Source organism: Mixophyes fleayi, chromosome 7 (genome assembly GCF_038048845.1).
Source record: "Mixophyes fleayi isolate aMixFle1 chromosome 7, aMixFle1.hap1, whole genome shotgun sequence".
NCBI classification, from domain to species: domain Eukaryota; kingdom Metazoa; phylum Chordata; class Amphibia; order Anura; family Limnodynastidae; genus Mixophyes; species Mixophyes fleayi.
In genome coordinates, this window is record NC_134408.1 from 152,700,828 (window position 1) to 152,721,178 (window position 20,351).

At 45.6% G+C, this 20,351-nt stretch overlaps 1 protein-coding gene across 1 annotated transcript in view; it reads right to left on the reverse strand.

Moving 5' to 3' along the window:
• Positions 1 to 17,239, reverse strand: part of ITGB5 (integrin subunit beta 5) — a 34,052-nt gene extending 16,813 nt beyond the window's left edge. The window contains exons 1-8 of the mRNA XM_075181203.1: positions 17,082 to 17,239; positions 16,692 to 16,783; positions 9,652 to 9,859; positions 8,851 to 9,100; positions 5,776 to 5,944; positions 3,050 to 3,211; positions 1,496 to 1,591; positions 1,328 to 1,417 (exon numbers count right to left, since the gene is read on the reverse strand). Coding sequence (XP_075037304.1) covers positions 1,328 to 1,417; positions 1,496 to 1,591; positions 3,050 to 3,211; positions 5,776 to 5,944; positions 8,851 to 9,100; positions 9,652 to 9,859; positions 16,692 to 16,783; positions 17,082 to 17,151 — 1,137 coding nt within the window. The 5' untranslated portion in view covers positions 17,152 to 17,239. The remainder of the gene's footprint in view (positions 1 to 1,327; positions 1,418 to 1,495; positions 1,592 to 3,049; positions 3,212 to 5,775; positions 5,945 to 8,850; positions 9,101 to 9,651; positions 9,860 to 16,691; positions 16,784 to 17,081) is intronic.
• Between the last annotated feature and the right edge of the window lie 3,112 nt (positions 17,240 to 20,351).

Sequence of the window (20,351 nt, forward strand, 5' to 3'; positions counted from 1 at the left end):
CGTGCTGGAACAGAGCCGTCAGTCTGGGCTCCCAGAGGGCCCGGAGTCATTCCAGTATCAGATGAAACCGCTTACACAGCAAGTTACAGGTTACATGTTTACCAGACACTGCAAGCGCGAAACTGACTATATCTTATATAAACACCAATTCACTGGGAGACTGCAAGGAAACGGAACTGGAAAACCCTATAATACGATTGTCAGCTCTCTGAACAAGCCCAGCCTATTTATAGCATCAATAACCCCCCTAACACCGACTTACAGATTATTCTGCACAGACACAGAATCACTATTTGTACCATAATTATACAGATCTGCCAGATTCACAGAGTAACGTAAAGAAGATTCTAGGTCTCAATCTCACATAATAATTCTAATCAATAGGACGGAACACGAAGCAATAAATCTGCATTAACATGAACATATAACAAGAGATTGGTGGATGAATCATGACATTTTTGTGGTTGGACTCTGAACATCTCTCCAGGTGCCTTAAATATCCGGCAGCAACGTGAGCTCGCCCCTCCCAGAAAAGTGTCCAGAACTAGGTATTAACTCGTCCATCACACATACATTGTGCAGTGACAGGACGAGGTGGAACCTGCAGACGTGGTAAAGACCAAAGGAGCCAGAGAGAGGTGCAGAGAAAAGAGAAATACAGAGTGATCCAAACACACCAGTGAAACATAGAAAACTACTAGTCTGATGTATGAATATTATGTCATATAAACGTGTGTCTGACACCAACATCAATGTGGCAGGAGCCTCATATTACTACTCTGTGCTGCTGGGGACCCTGCTCCTTCCACTATATAACTCTCAGTCTGTGACTTCCTGCTGCCTCCATTCCCTTCCTCACATCATGTCACTGCCCCTGTCACATGCAGCCCTATCCTCACTAACACATCACTCATCTCCTGATATACTCTGTGCTGCTGGAGACCCTGCTCCTTCTACTATATAACTCTCAGTCTGTGACTTCCTGCTGCCCCCATTCCCCTCCTCACATCATGTCACTGCCCCTGTCACATGCAGCCCTGTCCTCACTAACACATCACTCATCTACTGATATACTCTGTGCTGCTGGAGACCCTGCTCCTTCTACTATATAACTCTCAGTCTGTGGCTTCCTGCTGCCTCCGTTCCCCTCCTCACATCATGTCACTGCCCCTGTCACATGCAGCCCTGTCCTCACTAACATATCACTCATCTCCTGATATACTCTGTGCTGCTGGGGACCCTGCTCCTTCCACTATATTACTCTCAGTCTGTGGCTTCCTGCTGCCTCACACAGGGTAGGCGATGACAGAATGACAGTGACACTTACATTGTAGGAATGAACAATGAGCTGGAGGATATTTTGGGAGCTCTGGTCCAGGATCTCCACTGTGGTGCCGGGAATCAGCGCTGTGAAATTCTTACAGGGAAGAAATAAGAAATTCTGTAATATTTGTGCTCTGTGTATTATATTGTATAAACGTCCTTATAAAAATACCTTATAGAGCAGATAATGATTTCTGGTCACTGCGAATATGAGATGGATGTTGTTCTCCGACAGCTTCTCCCCGAGCAGAGCGAGTGACGGATAATCCTGGACAGACAGAGGATTGTGCGTCAGACACTAACCTGGACCTTACCAAGAACTGATCAGCGACAACATAAATCATATTAAAAATGTATAATTTTTTTTTAAAAAAAAAGAAGAATGAATTTGGTTCATACCCCGGTAATGACCTAAACGTGAGATCTCAGATGACACAAAACACCACAAGTAAATTCTGTATATTCAGATATTAAACAGCTTCTGTTATGTTATAAATAGGACAATAGTGCTGTAAACCTGCAGCCACCAGAGATTACTCTTCAAATTATCCAAAAGCATTAGATTGCAAGCTCTGCGTCACACAATGTCAATTGTGTTTGCACAAGTTATGCAATTCCAGCGGAGGAGTTTATACAATCCCCAGTAACACTGTATAATTGTCTGTTGAGAGAACGGGTCTGTCCACGTCCGCAGCGTATCCTGCGTGACTGCACAGACCCAGAAACAGACATTACCGTGTACATACATCATTATATGCTATACTTCAGCTCCATCTAAATGAAGCGTCGGCTCTGAACGTGACCAGTAATTACTGGGAATCTTTGGACGGGGAGTGTCGGCGTCTCCAGTGCAGTGAAGCAGTTAAATCACTTTCCAGCCAAGTAGCGGCGATGTGACAGCACAGGGCGGCTTCATGTATAACTAACACGTTCTGTGAGTCCCCGCAGAGCGCGTAATGCTGCAGAGCAGAGAACGCGCCGCTGACATCATCTGACTGATCATTGTGGAAAGTTTATGTCCATAAATAAGCGTCACAAATGTATCACGTTCTGCACTCAGGACAGCAGTTCCCTAATAACAGGAGCTGTAACAGTTACTCCCAGATACTGAATTAGATCATTATCAGCTCAGGAACAAAGGATCAGACAACAAAGACTGTTTAAAGGGGACCAGTCCCGGCACACAGCGGAGGCAGCCATCTTGTAGGCAGAACCAGTTTGTAGCCAATCAGTTTGCTAGGACGCACTGAGGCACCGGCAGATTAATATTCATGAGATAACGTTTTCTAGTATCCCAATAATCTGCATTACTATGAATATTAGTCCAGCCCACAACATGGCTGCTCCCACCGGGCGCAGGCGACAGGTTCACCTTAGAGGGTCACTCTCTTACCCTGAAACACCCCAATGATGTATAAAGATCTCCAGTAGGGATGATGTAATCTTCATTACCGCCCCCTGTGGGTGATTACAGGGCTCAGCCACGCGGGGTCCCATGTGCCCAATACAGACGGATGAAGCAAACGTTCGCTGCGGCTGTCCGTTCATCTGGCTGACCCCTCAATGTGCTGCGGTTCCCCACCCCCCAAATATGCAGAGACCAGATGGTAATAATAAGGAAGGAATCTGCAAATCTTCACAACAAATGACACCTCCTGGAGAACTTCCTCACAAAGTCCCATATAATGTACAGAGCGCGATCACCAGTATGATGGAGGGTCCTTACCAGCTGCGTACTAGCGCTGTACTCGTTGTCCGCGTTTAGGTGGCACTGCCCGTCATGGGGCTGCACCAGTCCGGCCAGCTTGCCATCCAGTGCAATATGCGGGACATCGTCGGTGGTAATGACCAGCAGGTGAGACGCCTCCGTTCTCCAACCGATCTTTTCCTGAGCGACAAATATTCATTGTTAATTATAATTGTAAGAGACAGATTCTATTGGCAGCAGTTCAGGGATGTGTGACGGGGAACGGACAGACAACACAGGAGGTAGAAATAGAAGATGTGGGAATAACGATCTGCAGGAGATCTCAGGACAAAGCACCGATCACATGAACAGGATCACAGCCTGTTCCCCTCCGGCCTCTAAACATCTGGAGCCCCCTCCACATGATTCATATTAGTGGAACTGAACGCACCTCACATGGAGACGTAACAGCTCCAGGAGATTATTGTCTTACTGTCCGTCATACAGAAGAACAGGGACATTCCTGTATCACGGCAGCAGTGACGGAGCAGCGTACGGGGTACATAGCCGAGCGGGGATCGTACACAGTCACACAACAGCCCCGTACTGTACAATGACGCCGCCATACTGTGCACTCAGCCGTACAATAACCGTTACAGATATTATTATAGAGATCATATCACAGATATACATTGGATTCATATTCTATATCCACCAACCCTGCACATGACTCATCCAGATGTAAGTTAGAGGCCTGTTCTTACACCCGGTATCCTGGGGAAGGGGGGGGGGGCAGTGACACCTTAGTGTCAACCAGTTTACATGTCTCTACTCTGATGTCCTTCCAGGCCTCACATCTGTCCCAGCAACTAACCCGAAGACGGATTCTGTACAACATCCACACAAGTCACTATTACCCCTCACCTTTCCTCCGCTCATCCTGCTGCGCTGTACAGGGGAGACGATAACTACACTTAGATTGGCTTCAGTGGATGCCAGGCGGTGACTATCACCCGCAAAACCATCTAGGACGCACCTCAGGCTGTGCCATACAGATCGCTGTTGTCTCATCCATCCCTCCATCAACTTAAGTTATTGACAATTAACAGCAATTATAACAGAGTAAAGAAATCTGCTGATCTGGGCAGGAGACCGGTCCCACACCCACAGATATCGGGGTACAGTCACTGTTAGTATCTATGACCAGAGGCAGGCGGATCCCACACCCACAGATATCTGGGTACAGTCACTGTCAGTATCTATGACCAGAGGCAGGCGGATCCCACAGATATCGGGGTACAGTCACTGTTAGTATCTATGACCAGAGGCAGACTGATCCCACACCCACAGATATCAGGGTACAGTCAGACATTTCCATACACACGGCAGAAGACATCAGTTAGGATATTGTCTTATTGGAGCCGCTGACCCCTAAGACATCAGCTATATATAAACAGATCCCATTCACCATCTTCTGTTCTGTGCACAATGAAGGCGTTATAAATACAGGAGCTGGGTGAAGACGCTGCTTAATTACAGGATCTGGGGGGGGAACAGACACATGGGCTGCAGATTTCATTTTTGGCTGAGGAAACCAACACATCTGCTCTAATCACTGGATGCCAAGGTCGCTATAACAAATGGCATTTCAGCTGCAAAGTAGAAGTGGAAAGTTTGTGCATTTAAATCCAAGCCTGGAAATACTGTAAATCACAAGAAGTGTTACACCCCAGAGCTGCCCAGTGGTGACAAGTCAGAGCAGGTTAACGTTTCATTAACAAATAGTCAAGACACAGCGCGATTCACCGTCATTGTTATATAGTTGTGTCTACAGCAACGTACCATACATCCCACAAACATCACAGCCGCAGGTCCCCCACCCCTTCCCCCGCTCCCACCCCATTTCCTCATATTCCCTGCCCAGCACCCCACACACCCCCCAGCACCCCACATCCCACTGCCTCGGGGCAAATTTCTATAACAACTTACAATGATGCTGCACATTCAGAAAGGAAGATTTGCAGCCGCAATAATTACTAATGTCCATTACTGTATAATGGCGTCTTCTGACATCGGTCCTAATGACGCTGCGGAAGGGTCAGAGCGAGTGTCCCAATGTTTTCCATCAGATAACCCCTTACAAGTACCTCCCTATTGTCTATCAATTTACCCTAAATACACCTTTAAGCCTGTAAATTTATTTGAAGAACTCCTGAGTGAATATAATGTTGGTCAAGTGACCCGGTCTCTTTAAATGTTTTGTTTTGTTTTTTTAAATCTGCTGATTATTTGCTTTAAACAGGTTTTATTCATTACAGATAAATGTAAAATGTTTTTTTACTGCTGAAAGCCCCTCTTGAATCTGTGTAAATAGACTGCGGCACCTTCCTGGATTACTGCTGGAAATCCCAGACACATTTGTTGAGAAATGCGGCATCCGAGCGTCTGGGAAGTGATTCTGTGGCCACTACCAGATAGCAGAAAAGAAACTGCACAGTCAGCATCTCTGGATGTACAGCCGTAACCGCTGGAGGAAAGTGTGTCTAAGGGTTAGTGACATCCAGGCTCCTGCAGTCCGCTGCTGCCTATTTAATGTTTTATTTCAGATGGTGTAAAATAAATACAATATGAACAACACATATAACAGGAACACTGCTGCTAGATACCCAAAAGATGCCACTTTATATATTTACATTAAAAACATCTACATTTAGCAAATTAGTAACAGTCTAATTCCTAACACTATGAAGAGTTGTTGCACTCACTTTGCACACGGCCGCCTGTAGAATAGCATCGAAAGCTCCTTCCGGGGCGTCCCTGTTCCGCGACACCTGCTGATTCTGTACCTCTGCGTTAAAGTTACCGACTTTATCCGTCAGAGAGAGCACGTGGCGGAACCCAAAGGACGGGATACAACTTGGGAATAGTTTGTATCTGAAGTAACAAAGAAAAAAATGAGAAGAAAATATTTTATAAATTCATCAAATCTGAACAGGAAGATGATCAGTGACCGTCATCTGTGAGAGCAAGTCTGTAGTTGTTGTATAGGACACTACACCCCCAACATGACCATAATACAATTCTATTACACTATATACAGACATAGGACACTACACCTTCAACGTGACCTGACCACTGGACATGATCATAATACAATTCTATTACACTCTATACAGACATAGGACACTACACCCCCAACATGACCATAATACAATTCTATTACACTATATACAGACATAGGACACTACACCTTCAACATGTCCTGACCACTGGACATGATCATAATACAATTCTATTACACTATATACAGACATAGGACACTACACCCCCAACATGTCCTGACCACTGGACATGATCATAATACAATTCTATTACACTGTATACAGACATAGGACACTACACCCCCAACATGACCTGAGCACTGGACATGATCATAATACAATTCTATTACACTGTATGCAGACATAGGACACTACACCCCCAACATGACCTGAGCACTGGACATGATCATAATACAATTCTATTACACTGTATGCAGACATAGGACACTACACCCCCAACATGACCATAATACAATTCTATTACACTCTATACAGACATAGGACACTACACCTCCAACATGTCCTGACCACTGGACATGATCATAATACAATTCTATTACACTGTATATAGACATAGGACACTACACCTCCAACATGACCATAATACAACTCTATTACACACTATACAGACATAGGACACTACACTCCCAACATGACCATAATACAATTCTATTACACTCTATACAGACATAGGACACTACACCTCCAACATGTCCTGACCACTGGACATGATCATAATACAATTCTATTACACTGTATACAGACATAGGACACTACACCCCCAACATGACCATAATACAATTCTATTACACTCTATACAGACATAGGACACTACACCCCCAACATGACCTGACCACTGGACATGATCATAATATAATTCTATCACACTGTATACAGACATAGGACACTACACCCCCAACATGACCTGACCACTGGACATGATCATAATATAATTCTATCACACTGTATACAGACATAGGACACTACACCCCCAACATGACCTGACCACTGGACATGATCATAATATAATTCTATCACACTGTATACAGACATAGGACACTACACCCCCAACATGACCTGACCACTGGACATGATCATAATATAATTCTATCACACTGTATACAGACATAGGACACTACACCCCCAACATGTCCTGACCACTGGACATGATCATAATACAATTCTATTACACTGTATACAGACATAGGACACTACACCCCCAACATGACCTGAGCACTGGACATGATCATAATACAATTCTATTACACTGTATGCAGACATAGGACACTACACCCCCAACATGACCATAATACAATTCTATTACACTCTATACAGACATAGGACACTACACCTCCAACATGTCCTGACCACTGGACATGATCATAATACAATTCTATTACACTGTATACAGACATAGGACACTACACCCCCAACATGACCATAATACAATTCTATTACACTCTATACAGACATAGGACACTACACCCCCAACATGACCTGACCACTGGACATGATCATAATACAATTCTATTACACCCTATACAGACATAGGACACTACACCCCCAACATGACCTGACCACTGGACATGATCATAATACAATTCTATTACACTGTATACAGACATAGGACACTACACCCCCAACATGACCTGACCACTGGACATGATCATAATATAATTCTATCACATTGTATACAGACATAGGACACTACACCCCCAACATGACCTGATCACTGGACATGATCATAATACAACTCTATTACACACTATACAGACATAGGACACTACACCCCCAACATGACCTGACCACTGGACATGATCATAATATAATTCTATCACACTGTATACAGACATAGGACACTACACCCCCAACATGACCTGATCACTGGACATGATCATAATACAACTCTATTACACACTATACAGACATAGGACACTACACCCCCAACATGACCTGATCACTGGACATGATCATAATACAATTCTATTACACACTATACAGACATAGGACACTACACCCCCAACATGACCTGACCACTGGACATGATCATAATACAATTCTATTACACTGTATACAGACATAGGACACTACAGCCCCAACATGATCATAATACAATTCTATTACGGATGTGAATGATTGAACAGTCTCTCTGTACAACGCTGCATAATATGATGTCTATAAATATCTATCAATAAATAAACATATAACCACTATAAAATCTGATGCTGGCACAGTGGGTAAGAGGCATTTGGGAAGCTGCCCACAGAAAGGTGGACGTGAGGGCAGTGGGAATGCTGGAGGACAATGAGACACAAAGTTCTAAGCATACGAGGGAATTCTAGAAATATGCAGCTCTTTGTTTGTGGTATCACAGAGTCACTGTGCTCAGATTGGCTCCGACTGATCAACTGCTGCAGCGTTGTACGGCCCGGAGCCAAAACAAGCAGATTGTATACTGAGAGGACGGAGAACTAGCCAGACACAGGGACCGGGAAATATAGACACAGACACATTACTTATAGACCCATCCCAGCGATCACACATAGAAATATAAAGCGTTGTGTAGAGCACATCACCTGTAGTAGTGACATACAATGTATTATACAAAGATATTATATTTATCATGGATAAAACATTGTCATAGTTATAAATATCCCTGAGTGAGCCCTGTGTGTACAGGGGAAGGAGATACAATGTATCAGGGACACAAGTGGCCTCATAGGATTACTGGACACTCACCCAGTGCAGGGGTTGTTCTGGTATTTGGGAGCAGCGTAAGAGAACGGGGAGAGGTTCTTATCCACAAAGGTGCCAAATCCCAGCCGGAAGTTGCTGGTCAGTTTTGCCATCTCAGCAGCCAGTCTGGTCCCCAAATTCCGGATGGTATCCAGATCGTCTTTCATAGACAGGGATAAATCCATCAGGTAATAGAGATCCACCGGGTAGTCCTCCACCTGTCTCACCTGCATTTTAAAAGAGGCGGCAGCTCCTGTAAAAAGGACGGAGAACCATGAAGCACAACTTACATAGACAGTAACAGCACCAGAGCCAGGGAACATTCTCCAGTTTATCGTTAGCGTCTCTATATTTTAATCTATATAATGGAAAGTCAGATGTGGTGACGGCAGGAGATATTTTGGAAGGAAAGGTACAAGACGATGGGGGGACAGATACTAGAGGGTTTATTCTCAGTCTGTGAGTCTGGTTAGATGCAGGTTTCATTGTAACAGTGTTTCCTGTGAGATCCAGGTGATATCACATGAGCAGATATCTAGAACGCCCATCCTCAAACAACTGTCCTTCCACCCAGCCACCACTAGGCAGCGCTCTCCTAGATGAGCAGACGCAGGGTAATGAGAGGACCCTCGGGTTGTGGCCATGATATAAATGATGGATACATATGAACTAAACAACAGGAAGTCCAGGAGAACAGTTACTAATGTAATAACAGAATTAGAGGAGCCTACTGCTAGTTACCCTGATGCCCCCTCCGTTACGGAGGATATACGGAGCTCCCGGTCACCCCGCAGTAATACTGACCTGGCCGAAGAGACAGGGACACCCTCTGCGGGGCGACCTGGATGATATCAGACTGGAACGATCCAGAACCTTTAATGCTGAGAGGGAGATTCCTGGTCACGTTTACTTTGCTTTTTGGGCCTTCGATGAACTCAGGAGAGCAGCCTTTACCAATGAGATTGTCCCTCAAATCACAGCGGGACGTCAGCGTCGGAGATCCACCGCCCTTCTGGAGCAGAGGACAGAGACAGGAGTCAGACTGCGCCAAACAAAACCCAACACTAGAAGGATTCTCGCTATGATGGACACAAAGCAGAAAGAGATTGCAAGCTCTGCTGCAGGCGGGACTGATGTGCCTGAATAAAGTCCATTATTGTACAACACTGTGGTATATGATGGTGCTATATAAAGGATAACCAAGGGAGTGGTCAACACCAAGAGCCAACGGACCCCTTCCGAAATTCCGGCTTACATCCTTTATGGGACACAGTAACAGCAGATTTTGTGTCAAGGCTCAGTCCCACCATCACTAATCTGATGACACATTTGAATGTTTCTATATCGGGCCCGTTTGGACAATATACAAATCACGTGGGCAGCATAGTGGTTAGCATTGCTGCCTCCCAGCACTGGGGTCACGAGCTGGATTCTGAGCAGCATGGGGTTTGTATGTTCTGGAAGGCTTAATTGGTTTCTGACAAAATTAACCCACATTTGTGTGTGTGTAGATGTAATAGAGCAATAGATTGTAAGCTCCATGGGGCAGTGATGGATGTGAATTAGTAGATATTCTCCATTAAGCGGTGTGTAATATGGTGATGCTATATAACGGTTAATAGTAGGACAAGAAGACAAAGTACAGAAATGATAGATTACTGGAAGACAGGAAAAAATAGAATTAGAGAATATCAGCGAACACTAAGATGACCGGAACAGGGAGGTCTGTATATAATATTATATAGATATAAAGTAGTTAGAAGTGATGAAGTCAGAAATAATCAGCGCAGCTACAGTTACACATGAAGATCTGTGAATTAGGGGACAGACAGAGTAACACAGTCAGGGTATAGTCGCAGCGAGCGCTGCTTCTGCGTTAAGGCGCTGATATCAGGACATGGACAGATGAGAGGAGGAAGATTCCTACAGGAACTATATTAAGTAGCAGAACTGAATATCGGTATTTGCGCAGGTGACAGCGACAACGCTGCGCGGCTGGCAGACGCACAATGACAGCACGGTTCTGACACACGGGGCTTCAGGAGAAACGTGTTTGATTTCTTCTGGGTCCTAAAAAGATTAAAGTTAAAGAAACAGCCATGGGGCCCTGTCACGCTCCCCCTTCCCCAAATTGTGTCCCCACTGCCCCGCTATGGACAGCCCTGCTTGTGGGTATAGAATCAGTTTGTGAATGTTGTGCCGAATAACAAGTTAAAATTCGGTACAAAATATTGAAAGCAAATTTTTCTTTTTTAAACAACATTTTCTGTAAAGAATGTAAAAAAACAAACAAAAAAAAACACACAACAGAAATTCCACAAACAGACATTGTAACAACTTTATACCCTTAAAATATTTTTAAATAAACTTTTGTAATTTCAATCAGTAATAAAACATTTGTTGTCCAAAATAGAACTGGACCAAAATTACAGCAATTTGCAGTTTCTCTGGGTCCTCACTGCACAGAGAGGAAATGGTTTTATCAGATGAGACGTTCTGTCTGTTTATAAGTAGAACGATAGATGGAGAGGGGGGGGGCACAGAACAGCGTCATAATGTTTGTCAGGCCATAACTACACCATGTCGGATAGGGATGTGAAAAAGTACTAACATAAGTCCCTTCTTCACCCGTTGGAGTGTAAGCTCTCCAGAACAGCTGCAGCTATAGTTTTTTTGTTTGTTTGTTTTGGGGTTGTTTTTTTTTAAATCACTGAATATTTGTCATAGGACATTGTACATCATCCATTATTGTACAACGCTGCAGAATATGTCAGCCCCATAGACGTGTAATAACAACACATCCAGCCAATATGACCCCTCTCTGCCACAAAGCATCTCAGATTACCTGTTCGCACAGAGGCAACCTGCGCCTCTGGGAGGGGGATTACAAGTTCCAGCATGCTGTCATCCAGAAGCTTCAGGCTAGTTGTAGGTTCACACAGGTTGCCCGAGCTTATTCTAAACACTGCAGATCTCACATCCCAGCTGGCCAAACACACACTCTGCACCTCCTCCAGCTCTGGAGCCCCTCGCTCTCCCCCTCCTCCGCTACTGGAGCAATACACAGAGTCTTACTCCTCTCCTAAACCCACAGACAGCGGAACTGGAGCCTATTCCAGGTACTGCCACACGAGACGCCTCTTAATTTATTACTGAGGGTTCTATATCGGATAGGGATTAGTTACACTTTAAAACGATGGAAACGACAAATATTCATTCATTTCATTCTGTAATCTCAGCTTGAAATGATCAGGATCCAATCACTGTGTCTCAGTGGGTGGCAGAGCCGTAACTTAGAATTCTAGTGCCCTGGGCGAGAAAGACAAATGCCGCCGCCCTACCCCTCAATTTTAACCAAATTAACCTAAAATATTCCTAAATTGCGCCCCCCTTCAGCGTTGCGCCCTGGGCGGTCACCCCTGTCGCACAGTCCTAGTTACGGCCCTGGTGGGTGGTGATGTGTTATATGCAGGGAGAACGCTGTAAAAGGTCTCTACAGAGACAGTATGAAGTCAAAGGGGATATTTACTAAACTGTGGGTTTGAAAAAGTGGAGATGTTGCCTATAGCAACCAGATTCTAGTTATTTAGTACATTCTACAAAATGACAGCTAGAATCTGATTGTTGCTACAGGCAACATCTCCACTTTTTCAAACCCGCAGTTTAGTAAATATACCGCTATGACTGAGGCTTGTGAAAGGCTCTTATAGAAATGTGCTCAGAGGTAACAAATATATTATTGATATATTATATAATCTGCCCATATTTGCACAGCTGTCCTAGAATACAGCGCGATGCCGCACACACATAGGACAGAGATGCAGCAGGTTCTACATGTGAAGCCGCTGGACGCTGCTCTCCGTGTCAGTGTTACGCGGTGAGCGCAGCGCTGGGCTGTGAAGTCACAAACAAGCGTCACACTCCCTGGGGAACATAGAATGGGAGGTGGGGTGCACCATGAGGGGGGGGGGGGGTCCACTTCTGTGTGGCGGGGTCTTGCCCCAGCCCTGGGTCACACTCATGAATTCAGCTGATGATACAATGGGGCCACACACATCACATGTTTAACCAGCGAGGGGCCGATGTACCCGCAGGTCAGATATGATTGCACAGAGCAGACGTTACCGGGCACAATGTAGGATTGCAGGATATTAATTGCATGATTACTGTACAGACTTTTCAATTTGATCCTTACATTTTCCACTGAAAACAATTAGCAATCGGTTTAGCATCTACATGTGATCGTATTGGATATGGTCACTCACACGCATGCGGACAGATGGTAGCATCAGTTTCTGTATCATGGGAGACCAGTAGGGAACAAACAAGGAGACCCAATTTTGCACTTGTCCTCTAGGCTTAATAACTGTTCTTATTTTACTGGTCAAACCCAAAATATGGGGGAAGGGGGGGGGGGGGGGGGCGATCTAATATATTTAATGAAAATAAACTTTCTTGCATCACTTTGGCAGGAATTGTACATTGTAACCACTTAGAAACATTATTTCTCCACACGCTGCATAAGTCCAAAACCTATAATACAGGGTGCGTATATACAAGAGTTATTAGTCACAAATATATATGTAAAAGTTTTCATATCTTAACAGAACTTAGAAATATTTGAGATTGAATTTACAGTTTGCTCTAAGGCTGAGTGTAGGCTATTGTCCTCTGTTATCAGACAGTTTCTGCACTAGGTACTAGATGCAATGTCTTACATGTAGTGAGTGACTGGGAGTTTTATGTCAGAAATAGTCTTTCCTACAATCATGTTACAGACACGTATGATAGAGGATGTGGCCACGCACAGCGTTGATTCTGCCTGTACCACAATAATCTTGAGGATAAATGTTCAGATTCTTAAAAATAATCCAAAATACGATAGAATTTGGCAAATTCAAATCTCAAGCGTGTTTGTGGCACGATTGTGATTTTTAGACCGGTTTCATTTGTGTTCATGGTTAAAACAAAAAAAAAAAAAAAATAAACTATAAAATATTGCCAGTGGCTATATGGATATATTTCATAGAATTTTTAATTTGAACATTACGGAGTTGGAAGTTAGAAGTTGCCGTTTGCCTGGAAAACTTCATAATATACAATGTAGCAATTTGAGCTCCAACCGGTTCACTTTGCTTAAATGGAGTCTAAAGATCAAGAACGCTTTGGAAAAAAGTTCGGCATCTACATATTAAGATAGAGATGAATGTGGGATTAACGAAGACACAAATGTGTCAATTTGCATTTGTACTACTCACTTTCTGAGCCCAGGGAAGGAGAATTTCTTCAAATGCTGTTAATGGCTCCATTCTGTTTGATCAATTTGCATGTAAGTGTTACTAATTACATTTCCCCAAAGTCTCTTTAGTATAGAAGAGGCTCATTTGCATATTGCCCCACACAAGTGCCTTAACGAGAACCTGTCAATTTACAGAATTACTGTCACGTTGATTTACAATGAACTTACAGAGATTCGTTGTCGTATCTACAGGGCAGTAATAAGTACAACTTATATTTTCCTTTCAAAGTGTTGATGATATAATATCCACTGCAGACACCACAAGACTAACCAGGATCTATTCATTACAGTATCTAAATAAAAGGCAGAAGATGTTTGTACATCAAATAGGAACAGGGATTGTCTCATGTAGCAGCTGCCTCAGACAAGTGCTGTAGACTTGTGGTGTGTACACAGCAAACAGATCTTTTACCCCCAACCATCCCAATACAGTCAGAGAACAGAGGAACAGACGACACATATCTAGCATTACTCTATCTTTCAGCCGGATACACAGAACAGGTCTGGTCTGCAGCTCAGCCAAGTCCCGAGTTAATTTATGTGGGTAGAACGGACCTCCACCACATCCATGTGAAATGAACATTAGGTTTAGCAGATTTAGTGGTATCTGGCTTCTGGTGATCTAGTGCAATCGTGTCATCCACAGGAATTAGGGATTAGGATGCAGGAAATACTCAGCGTTCCACAATGTGCTAACTCTGGGGTCCAGACAGAACTTCTAGTAGACGTAATGATTTATCTGCAGGACGATGACACTGCATGAAATTCTCCAGATATTAGAGCCTAACAACAGACAACCACACAACAGAGAACATAAACTGGCGACATAGAGCTCTGGACTCAGGACTTTCAAATGCCCATCAGGTTCCCAATCTACTCCAATGTTTCAGGTGTAAGACATCCTTCAATGCTTGTAGATGGCTTACCCAAGTAATCCAGACATGAAGTGTTCCTCATCTACAATATATTTGCTTACTAATAATATGGAACAATCCACAGAACATTATCTGAAGACAATAGTCCTGGAAATCTAGATCTAGAAAACGGTCCACGATGTAACCCAGAAGAAGCGAGGATAGCTCAGAAGCCAACTGTCCATGATGTAACCCAGAAGCCAACTGTCCACGATGTAACCCAGAAGATGCGAGGATAGCTCAGAAGCCAACTGTCCACAATGTAACCCAGAAGATGTGAGGATAGCTCAGAAGCCAACTGTCCACAATGTAACCCAGAAGATGCGAGGATAGCTCAGAAGCCAACTGTCCACAATGTAACCCCAGAAGAAGCGAGGGATAGCTCAGAAGCCAACTGTCCACGATGTAACCCAGAAGATGGCGAGGATAGCTCAGAAGCCAACTGTCCACAATGTAACCCAGAAGATGCGAGGATAGCTCAGAAGACAACTGTCCACGATGTAACCCAGAAGATGCAAGGATAGCTCAGAAGACAACTATCCACAATTTAAACCCAGAAGATTGTAGGATAGCTCAGAAGACCAACTGTCCACAATGTAACCCAGAAGAAGCGAGGATAGCTCAGTAGCCAACTGTCCACGATGTAACCCAGAAGATGCGAGGATAGCTCAGAAGCCAACTATCCACGATGTAACCCAGAAGATGCCAGGATAGCTCAGAAGCCAACTGTCCACAATGTAACCCAGAGGAAGCGAGGATAGCTCAGAAGCCAACAGTCCACGATGTAACCCAGAAGATGCCAGGATAGCTCAGAAGACAACGGCCCGTGTAACCCACATAAGAACATAACACAAGGGGCAATTGTCTACGCAGCTCACAACATATGAGGTTAACTTAGGGAACAACCGTCCAAATAAAACAAGACGTTGAACTTGGATTCACAAACAATAAGAAACAAACTGATGCAAGAAATTTTAGCTTTATCCAAACATTTAGGATATTTTCTTTTTTAAGTTCATCGTACGGAGTATAACTATCTCAATAATCACAATAATACACGGTCAGATATTTACACTATATTTGTGGCAAACAAATGTTATTTTTTAATAAGACATCAAAACCAGTAATAAAATCCTTATATGCAGAATATTTTGTTCACTTTGGAAAGACAAAGCAGCAGTAATAATACAGATAAAAGTGTTGACATAATACTAGTGGGATATTGCCAGACTCAGTATAACAGCGACATAAACACAACCACATACAAGAGAATTTTAGGAACGTACAAGAAGAACTAAAGTAATTTTTTCTACGTTCGTAACAGGAGAGAGAACAATAGTTTTCACTCATCTGATCAGCAAATATAAATACAATATCAAGGATCACACCCTGTCAAGGTATGGAAAAGTTTACATGCCAACTGTGAATGTAACAAGGTGTCAGTGCCCATAACATTATATTCTGTAGTGACAGCGACAGGTCACCCACTTATATACTAAGCTCCGGTTTGTGTCTCTGCTATTCTATTACTCAGCCAGATGCAGCTCCTGGTGTTTGTTACTTTACAAAGAAAGGATCTGGGACAGATGGACCCAGCAGGGGCAGGCGGAGAGGTAGGTGCAGGGACTTACCTCTTGGGAGCACCAGGCACACTGGGGGTGGAGGAGAAGGCAGTCCTGGCAGGATGTGATGGTGACACTGCGGCTGGAGCAGACATTCACTCCTGGATGGGAGAGAAGGATAAATACTATATATAATACTGAGCATGTCCAGAGTGCAGGGAGAGGGGTAACAGGAGTATGAATGGAGGGCTGCCAGTGGGCACAGGACCCAGTGTGCCAGGCTGATCCCACAGCAACAAGTAACAGGTTCCTTCATAACTTATAATAATACTGCAGGGTCACCAGCTATTATATGTATACAGTGCACAGGATGGGGCCCCTGGGGCCCTGCATGTGGCACCGATATAAAGCACCCAACTCTTAATGCAGATTCCGGGGTAAGTACAGAGGGACTCTCACCCGCGGGTGTGTGCAGGACACAGCAGAGCACAGCGCAGAGCAGCAGGACGGCCGGTCTCCCGTGGGTCATGGTGCTCCCGTGTAACTTCCACACTCATGAGGCCATAATGTACAGGAGCCCCCCGACACCCTCTGCCGGAGACCGGGAGAGACACAGGACACCCCCCGGCCGAAACTCCGCCCACCCCAGTGTAACCCCTCCTAGTCCGGGGCCATAGAGAGTAACCCGCTCCTGCCCATCAGTGTAACCCCTCCTAGTCCGGGGCCATAGAGAGTAACCCCCTCCTGCCCCACAGTGTTAACCCCTCCTGGTCTGGGGCCACAGTGTTAACCCCTCCTGCCCCACAGTGTTAACCCCTCCTGGTCCGGGGCCATAGAGAGTAACCCCCTCCTGCCCCACAGTGTTAACCCCTCCTGGTCTGGGGCCACAGTGTTAACCCCTCCTGCCCCTCAGTGTTAACCCCTCCTGGTCTAGGGCCATAGAGAGTAACCCCTCCTGTCCCACAGTGTTAACCCCTCCTGGTCCGGGGCCATAGTGAGTAACCCCCTCCTGCCCCACAGTGTTAACCCTCCTGGTCCGGGGCCATAGTCAGTAACCCCCTCCTGCCCCTCAGTGTTAACCCCTCCTGGTCTAGGGCCATAGAGAGTAACCCCCTCCTGCCCCTCAGTGTTAACCCCTCCTGGTCCGGGGCCATAGTCAGTAACCCCCTCCTGCCCCACAGTGTTAACCCCTCCTGGTCTAGGGCCATAGAGAGTAACCCCTCCTGCCCCACAGTTTTAACCCCTTCTGGTCCGGGGCCATAGTCAGTAACCCCCTCCTGCCCCACAGTGTAAACCCCTCCTGGTCCGGGGCCATAGTGAGTAACCCCTCCTGCCCCACAGTATTAACCCCTCCTGGTCTGGGGCCATAGTCAGTAACCCCCTCCTGCCCCACAGTGTTAACCCCTCCTGGTCCAGGGCCATAGTCAGTAACCCCCTCCTGCCCCACAGTATTAACCCCTCCTGGTCCGGGGCCATGGACAGTAACCCCCTCCTGCCCCACAGTGTTAACCCCTCCTGGTCCGGGGCCATGGACAGTAACCCCCTCCTGCCCCACAGTGTTAACCCCTCCTGGTGCGGGCTCATGGAGAGTAACCCCTCCTGCCCCACAGTGTTAACCCCTTCTGGTCCGGGGCCATAGAGAGTAACCCCCTCCTGCCCCACAGTGTTAACCCCTTCTGGTCCGGGGCCATAGAGAGTAACCCCCTCCTGCCCCTCAGTGTTAACCCCTCCTGGTCTAGGGCCATAGAGAGTAACCCCCTCCTGCCCCTCAGTGTTAACCCCTCCTGGTCCGGGGCCATAGTCAGTAACCCCCTCCTGCCCCACAGTGTTAACCCCTCCTGGTCTAGGGCCATAGAGAGTAACCCCTCCTGCCCCACAGTTTTAACCCCTTCTGGTCCGGGGCCATAGTCAGTAACCCCCTCCTGCCCCACAGTGTAAACCCCTCCTGGTCCGGGGCCATAGTGAGTAACCCCCTCCTGCCCCACAGTATTAACCCCTCCTGGTCTGGGGCCATAGTCAGTAACCCCCTCCTGCCCCACAGTGTTAACCCCTCCTGGTCCAGGGCCATAGTCAGTAACCCCCTCCTGCCCCACAGTATTAACCCCTCCTGGTCCGGGGCCATGGACAGTAACCCCCTCCTGCCCCACAGTGTTAACCCCTCCTGGTCCGGGGCCATGGACAGTAACCCCCTCCTGCCCCACAGTGTTAACCCCTCCTGGTGCGGGCTCATGGAGAGTAACCCCTCCTGCCCCACAGTGTTAACCCCTTCTGGTCCGGGGCCATAGAGAGTAACCCCCTCCTGCCCCACAGTGTTAACCCCTTCTGGTCCGGGGCCATAGAGAGTAACCCCCTCCTGCCCCACAGTGTTAACCCCTCCTGGTCCGGGGCCATGGGGTGTAACCCCCTCCTGCCCCACAGTATTATCCCAAAGGTTTGTTTTTTGGACAGTTAATTATTATTATGTGACATGTTATCTAGTGAATAGGGACATTGTTAGTTATTGTAGTTATTGTAGTGTGGGAATACTTATCACGCTTACTAAGGTTCAAAACATATAGTCAGATTTCCCTGCACAGTGTGGTACATGGTTCCTCAAAAACGAAATACTGTATTAATACTTCGGTTATGGGACCCCCCCCCCCCCTCTTGTGTTTCCTTTCAGGGGATCTGGGTTACTATCAATTTAATGACATTTGGTGCAGTGTAAGTAACGCTGCTCCATGTAGAATTCACCACATACAATGACACAGTTTTTATTTCCCCCCTGTGTGTCCCCCTTTTATTTCTGTAACTGTTTCCTGTCAATTAATCTCAATAAAAGTTATTTTCTGTAGAAGACTCAGTAGTCTACAGCTCAACAGAGAAGTCCTGTAAAGAGCCCAGTTCAGGTGACTGCAGCATAATGCAGAGAGTGTCAGGTGAGCACCTGGGGGCTCCTGTAGCCCAGACCCCCCTGTATGGTCATGTGATGGGATCCGCGGGTGCTCTGCTCTCACCTGGCTCCTCCCTGCGGGGCTCAGCCAACCACACATCCCACAATGCATCGGGAAGCTATGAGGCTTCTGATTGGAGGAAGATCACATGATAGCTCAGGCCCTGATTGGCTCTGAAGTAGTCAGGTGACAGCAGGAGACACTTAGCAAAGCAGGGACTGGGCTCCTCCCTAGCGTGTAATATGGGGGAGAGTACAGGGTGGTGGGGGCAGATATATATATATATATACACAAGTTAACCCGTGCATGATACTCATGCATTCTAGTCAAATCAAGATACTTAAGGTCTTAAAAAGGTTCTTGTCATGCATTTGGACCTAGCCCAGGCCTCCTCAGGGGAAGATCGTTACTTCCCGATGCAAGCGCCTTTTTTAATGTGTGTTCATGAGGTAAAATTACCTCACGAAAATGAGTTTGAGCCCTCAACTCGTAAATTTAGCCTTTACTACCCCTCCCACGGGGGGAAGGGGGGATGATGGAAGTTAACTGACTTTACTATTCTAATTTTTTTGTCAAATAATGTCAGTATACCAAATTTCAGGTCAATTGGATGAGCCCTTTCTGAGAAAATAGTTTTTCCCACACACACACCTACACACTAACGCACGCCCCTACACATGTGTGTTCATGAGGTAAAATTACCTCACGAAAATGAGTTTGAGCCCTACCAAATTTCAGCCCTTTTTGAATTTTTTTTCCCACACACACTAAGAATTTAGTAGGTCAGTGTATAACT